The sequence below is a fragment of the Mytilus edulis genome, chromosome 6 (assembly GCF_963676685.1).
Source record: "Mytilus edulis chromosome 6, xbMytEdul2.2, whole genome shotgun sequence".
In the NCBI taxonomy this organism is placed as follows: domain Eukaryota; kingdom Metazoa; phylum Mollusca; class Bivalvia; order Mytilida; family Mytilidae; genus Mytilus; species Mytilus edulis.
The window spans coordinates 91065563-91073021 of NC_092349.1; the positions used below are offsets into that span (position 1 = coordinate 91065563).

The window sequence follows — 7459 nt, forward strand, 5'->3', positions numbered from 1 at the left end:
TCTATACACAACGCATTTTATCTATTTTACACAACATTTATGGTGCCGTGACTGTCGGAAACAATGGAATCGAAGTTAAAAGCAGTACGTGGAGGACACAGAGGGCAAGTTACAAAGTTATTCAAGAAATTCGATGAGATTGAAAATAATTCGGACTTAGACAAAGACGATGTGAAATTAATTTCGGATGCAATTGAACAGAAACAGAGGACTATCGTGGATTTGAATGAAAAGATACTGGATTTAACGTCGGAGGAGGGTGTAGAAGAGGAAATTCAAGAGTCTGATGAGTACATGTTTAATTTAGAGTCCAAACTTCGGAAAATTAGAAAAATTACACATTCTGATTCTATTTCTCAAAATGTAGCATCAACATCTCTAGATCCAAATGCAAACAGTTTTAATCCATCTTACCCCACAAATTCATCGCTTACCAATGCCAATATTATACGCAGCAATGAAACTGAAATTAATGTACAGCCAACCAATTTTGATAACTTCCGCTCCATGCAAAATACCCATCGTGACTTGCAGTCTACAAATAACTTGTACAACCAAGGCTTTTCTTCGGTATCAAATAGCAGTCAAAACCACAGATTACCAAAACTAGATTTACCGCACTTTGATGGGGAAATTTTACAATGGCAAACCTTTTGGGATTCCTATGAATCAACTATTCATTTCAACAGTACTTTGACCGAGATACAGAAATTTAGTTACTTGAAGGCCCAACTCCATGGCCATGCCGCCCAAACTATTGAAGGTTTCGCACTGACAAATGCCAATTACACCACTGCCGTTAATTTGCTCAAAGAGCGTTTTGGATCGCCTCAAAAGATTATTCATGCCTACATGAAAGCTTTAATGGATCTTTTTTCACCGTCAAATGATTTAAACAGCCTAAGAAGGTATGGAGACCACCTAGAAACGTACGTAAGAGGTCTTGAATGTTTGGGTCAAACACAAGAAATGTATGGCGCGCTACTAGTACCTATAATTATTAGTAAACTACCAGTAGAAACGAGAAAAAGTATTGCCCGTGAATATGATAGCGATCATATAACTCTAAACAACCTCAGAAAAGCCATCACAAAAGAAGCGAGAATTCTTGAAGCGGGACAATTTACCGACCGCGAAGGTTTACATACTGTTACCGCAACATTTCTGACCGAAGCTCGTAATAAAACTCAGCGAAATTTCAATACAAACAATCCACGTTTCAATGACAAAAAACGTCCATGCATCTACTGCACTGGTGTACATTTTCCGGGAGATCGCACGACAATTTCTGACGTGAATGAAAGACTGAACATCGTAAAGCAAAAGAAAAAAATGTTTCAACTGTCTAGGAAACCACGGTGTTTCCGAGTGTAAATCACGTAACCCATGTAAGAAATGCAACAAGAAACATCACACCAGTATTTGCGGGGAACAAGCTACAGATGGAAAAGGACAGGACAGCAAGGAAAAATCAACCAATGTAAGCTTGGTAAAAACAGAAGAACCAGAAACCGCAGTAATGCATACCTCACAACACACAAACGTTTTATTGAAAACAGCTATCGCACCAATATCATACGAGAAACAGATCACAGAAGCTTGTATTTTATTTGACGAAGGTGCCCAACGTTCATTCATCACTCAGAGCATAGCCGAAAAATTACAGATAAGACCAAGCGGAAGGGACACAATTGAACTGTCAGCTTTTGGAGACAAGGAAAAGAATATACGCCATTTGGATACAGCAACCGTTCAACTACAAACTGACAAAGGTGAGATTGTAAACATTAATGCATTGATTGTTCCAGATATTGCAGTCCCACTTCAAAACCAGACGAAATACCTTACACGCAATTTGCCATACTTGAAACATTTAAAGCTCGCACATCCTGCAAATAACGCTGATAGCTTTGAAATTTCACTCTTGATAGGAGCCGATTATTATTGGGATATAGTTCAAGATCACGTGATTAGAGGGAATGGTCCTACAGCCGTAGCATCAAAAATTGGTTACTTGTTATCTGGACCCGTAATAAGAAACGGAAAGAAATCATTAACTTCATCAGTTCTTTTGAATGTTACTTCACACCATGCAGAGGAAAGCGAGATCGAAAAATTCTGGAATCTAGAATCGTTAGGAATACGTTTACCACAACAGGACGACGAGGAGAGTTTTGTAAAGACTTATCAACAGGACTGTATCAAATTTGAAAACGAACGTTATTCTGCCAAGTTGCCATGGAAACTGGATCATCCGGACTTACCTTCAAACATCATGATCGCTAAAACAAGGACAGAAAGCACAATTAGAAAACTAAGTCGTGAACCACATTTACTAAGAAAATATTCAGAAATTATTGAAGACCAAATGAAGAGAGGGTTCATAGAGAAGGTAAACGATAAAAACGACAATGGTAAAAGCACTCACTATATACCACATCATGCCGTAAAAAAGGATTCAACAACAACACCAATTCGTATAGTGTACGACTGTAGCTGTAAAAAGTCGTCAGATCACGCAAGTTTGAATGATTGCCTAATGTCAACTCCGCCAGACTTGAACGACTTGACAAAAATGTTAATGGGATTTAGAACCAAGAAGTACGCAATAAGCACGGACATTGAAAAGGCTTTCTTACATATTGGATTAGATGAGAAAGATCGAGATTTTACACGCTTTTTTTGGTTGAGCGACCCAGATAATCCCAGCAGTACTCTTACAACATATCGATTTAAATCTATTTTGTTTGGTGCAACAAGTTCACCGTTCATCCTAAATGCAACACTACTTAAACACTTGGATGCATGCAACACAAATGTATCAGCAATGATGAAGAATGACCTTTACGTAGATAATATTTTGTCCAGTTTGGAAAATGAAGATGACGCCGCAAAGTATTTTGTACAAGCCAGATCATTGATGTCGGATGCTGGATTCAACCTTCGTTCATGGAGTTCAAATTGCTTAAAACTTACAGATTTAGCCAAACAACATGACGTATGTGAAAAAGAAACTTTTGTCAAAATACTTGGACTGAAATGGGATACAGTTAAAGATACGATCACTTTTCAAAAAGTCGACTTATTTGATATTGAACTACCAAATATTACGAAACGTGAAATTCTTAAACAGTCGTCACGTATTTACGATCCGCTAGGATTACTTAGCCCTGTATCCGTACGAGCAAAAATTTTAATGCAGACATTGTGGGAACAGAAGTACGGATGGGATGAGCCACTACCATTAGAAATACAGACAACATGGAAGAATTTAGCCAAGGATTTGGAGAAAACGACTTATACAGAATTGAAAAGACTGTATTTTCCCAATTTACCAAATCAGAAAACCCAACTTCATGTTTTTGTAGACGCTAGTACAACTGCATACGGAGCAAGTGTTTACATATGTAACCATCATGAGTCATCTTTAGTTATTGCAAAGAATAGAGTAGCACCGCTTACACAACTGACACTACCACAGCTGGAATTAATGGCCGCATTGATCGGAGCACGACTAGCCAATCACGTTAAATCAGTTTTGCACATAGAAGACATAACGTTTTGGTCAGACAGTCAGATAGTTCTACAGTGGTTATCAACTTCAAAGCAATTGAAAAGGTTCATACGAAATAGAGTAACGGAAATACGCAAATTGACCAGTACACAAGAATGGAGATATTGCCCAACGAAAGATAATCCAGCTGACCTTCTAACTAGAGGACTCAGCGTGTCACAGTTTGAAAAGAACACACTATGGTTCAACGAACCCGAATGGATCACTGATACATCAAAATGGCCGTCATGGAAGCCAAATGACACAACAGTATTACTAACCAGTACAGATACAGAAGATACAAGTATAGCAGACAATGAAATAGATAATAAACAAGGAATACACCAAATTGTGCAAATTACTAGATATAGTACATTATCAAAATTACTACGAATAACAGCTTATCTATTACGATTTATACGAAATTGCCGTTCACCAATATTACAGAGAAATAAGGCAAAATACGTTTCAAGAGACGAATTGCAGGATGCAACAGAGTGTTGGATAATAAATTGCCAAAGAACTTCATTTAAGGATGAAATATTATACTTGAAATTAAAGGATACTAAACCTACTGTTTTAGTTAGACAACTTAGATTGTACCTGAATAACAAAGACGCAATTTGCTGTGGAGGGAGAATTCATAACGCACCTGTTTGTGAAAATACGAAATTTCCTTATTTGTTACCTAGAAGTCATCCTTTTACAAAATTAGTTGTTCTTGATATACACAAGTACGTGAAACATTCAGGAGTTTTATCAACAGTGACGCAGATACGACAAACTTACTGGATACCCAGAATTCGCCAATACGTAAGAGGAATTTTGCGAAATTGCGTAATTTGTCGAAAAATCAACAGTAAACCATATACAGCACCTGATCCGCCGCCACTCCCAAAAGTTCGATTACTGGAAGCGCCGCCTTTTACAATTACCGGCGTCGACTTTACAGGAGCGCTGTACGTTCGAGATACACATGATTCTGAAAACAAGGTTTTTATATGTCTATTTACTTGTGCTTCAACGAGAGCCGTACACCTGGAAGTTGTACCGGACTTATCAGAAAAATCATTTCTACAAGCCTTTAGAAGATTTGCTAGTCGTAAATCTAGACCACACACCATGATTTCGGATAACGCCTCGACATATTTAGCCGCCTCGGAAACATTAAAGAAATCAACCGAATCACCATCGCTAAACGATACGTTATCAACATACGGAACAAATTGGAGATTTATACCGAAAAGAGCGCCCTGGTATGGTAGATGGTGGGAACGCTTTATAGGAATTACAAAAACTTGTTTGAGGAAAACATTAGGCAGATCTTACGTTAACATGGATACACTTCAAACAGTTCTGACAGAAATAGAAGCCATCATTAATGATAGACCATTGACCTACGTATCACCGGATATTGAAGACGAGGAGCCGTTAACTCCGTCACACTTACTGTACGGAAGAAGAATAACTTTGACGCCGTATCCACCACTAAATATTGAGTACATTGCCGTGAATAGTGGAAAACAAGAACTGCATAAACATATGAATAAACAGCTGAGTTTAATGGAGCATTTTTGGAACCGGTGGAAATCCGAGTATATAACGACGCTAAGAGAGTTTCATCGCCAAACAGGAAACAATTTACAAACAATTCAAGTTGGAGATGTAGTGCAAGTCCAAGATGATAAATTACCGAAAAACCGATGGAACATTGCCGTTGTTGATGAATTGATCACCGGAAACGATGGTTTTACACGAGAAGCTATAATACGAACTAGTGCAGGACGTAATTCACGTCCTATAGTAAAACTGTACCCGCTCGAAATCCGAACACACATTTTAGATGACAAAAATGATGATACTTCGAATTCAACAGAGAGATTGACAAGAGTTCTACCAAAACGAGAGGCATCTGTCCGAGCTCGAGAGAACATCAAGAAATGGACTACCCAAAAGTGATAGACTTCGTTAAAAGTGAAAATTTAATAAGTGAATTATTTGAATTTGTTTTAGAAAGACAATTAATTATTTAGTTTTCAGTAATATCTATTCGATTGACATTTAAAGTGATTAATAATTTTATATTTAACTTTTGCCGGCCCCGAGAATGTCGGGAATTTAGCGCGAATATTTACATGTTAACGTTGCTACTTGACTTATGTAATTATGACGTTACTCATATAGCAATGGCTAGACGTTAGAATAAACACGATCTATACACAACGCATTTTATCTATTTTACACAACAAGGACATAACGCAAATGAAAGCCTCGATCAAAGACTTACACCAGGATGTACGGAACGATTCGTTGCGTATCAACACTATAACAGATCGAAGAATGACCGGTGTTTGCGCACTTAAAGCGAAAGTTGAACTTATAAATGAAAGGCTTAAAGATAATGATTCGGCATATGAACATCTCGAAACATTGGTAGCCTCGTGTAGTAAATCAGTGTCCGATCTTAGGAAAAAAGTAAATAACGTAGAGAAAAATCTGAAATCTCGTGATGAGAAAACTTTTGCAGATGTCATAAAAGCCAACCTACGTGAACAAAACATTGACTGTGAATGTGTCCGTCAAACCCCTGAGGTCTTGAGCACCAATAGTGTGAACAGCAATACAAATCAATCAACCGAAAATTTAGTTCATGTACCGATATCACAAGGCCCGCTTCGTGCACCTGTACACTCAGCAAGCTTACTTCATGTTGAAAATAGTTATTCAGCTTCAAATGCTGATCGTAAAACTTTAAACTCGAATGATATGCCTCAGTCGAAACAAGTTAAAACAATCCTCAACAAAAGTAAAACTGAAACAACGGGACAATTACAAAAAGACCCCATACTTCATAAAATACCAGTTCTGTGTATACTTACCCGCTGCTTCTCTCCCTATTGATTTGTTTAAAGAATATGTAGATTTACTTCACGAACTCTATTCCGTATATAGTCAAAATGGCATAGTAATTTTTGCTGGTGATTTTAATGCGAAAGTTCAAGGACCACGTGTCAGTGGTGTTCAAGACGACAGAAGCAAAATATTGCGGAAAGTTTTAGATGAATTTTCCTTAATTTCTTTAAACACACAGACTTTTTGTAAAGGACCTATACACACTTTTCAGGGCTACGAAAATGGTCCTTGCTCAACAATAGATCATATAATTGTTCCAGATAACCTGCCATTCAAACCGGAAAATGTAAATATGCTTGATGACGATGGATTGAACTTATCCGATCATTTTCCTATTATATGTACGTTTAACCTAGGCGACTCACTTACGTTAGTCTTGTATTATTTTAATTTTAGTTTCTTGTGTACAATTTGGAAATTAGTATGGCGTTCATTATCACTGAACTAGTATATATTCGTTTAGGGTCCAGTTGAAGGACGCCTCCGGGTGCGGGAATTTCTCGCTACATTGATGACCTGTTGGTGACCTTCTGCTGTTGTTTTTTTTTTTTTTTTTTTTCTATGGTCGGGTTGTTGTCTCTTTGGCACATTCCCCATTTCCATTCTCAATTTTATCGTCCAAATCTGTCAACTTCTTCAACAAACATAGCTTGGAATAAAGCTCTGTCAAATGGTAGTTTGACCGACTATATATATGCGTTTGCTGTTTGCTGAAAGTCAAAATGCCGAAATCGATGGGTCACCGTGAAAACTGTTAAAATATGGAAAAATAAAGGTTTGCAGGTAGGTGAAACTTACATAAATGAAGAGATAAATGAAAAATGAATAGATTGATGCCCGTTTTATATAATTCCAAGGCCGTCAGTCGGCATCAATAGCGACGAAGTAGCGCATCTATTTTGGGTGGGCAAATATCCACTTTTTGATATGGGACGAGCTCTGACGTCGCACGGCCCCAGCTTGTCTGGCAAAACAGCCGTTGGACGTCAGAGT

The 7459-nt window shown here is 37.8% G+C and overlaps 1 protein-coding gene across 1 annotated transcript; it reads left to right on the forward strand.

Moving 5' to 3' along the window:
• The first annotated feature begins 1519 nt into the window (after positions 1–1519).
• On the forward strand, positions 1520–5512 carry LOC139526754 (uncharacterized). The gene has a single exon (XM_071321920.1). It carries the CDS (start codon positions 1520–1522, stop codon positions 5510–5512), a length of 3993 nt encoding a protein of 1330 aa, XP_071178021.1.
• Positions 5513–7459: the final 1947 nt, after the last annotated feature.

Excerpts from the sequence above, each read along its gene's own strand:
- LOC139526754 (XM_071321920.1), top strand. The coding sequence starts at position 1,520 with ATGCATACCTCACAACACACAAACGTTTTATTGAAAACAGCTATCGCA.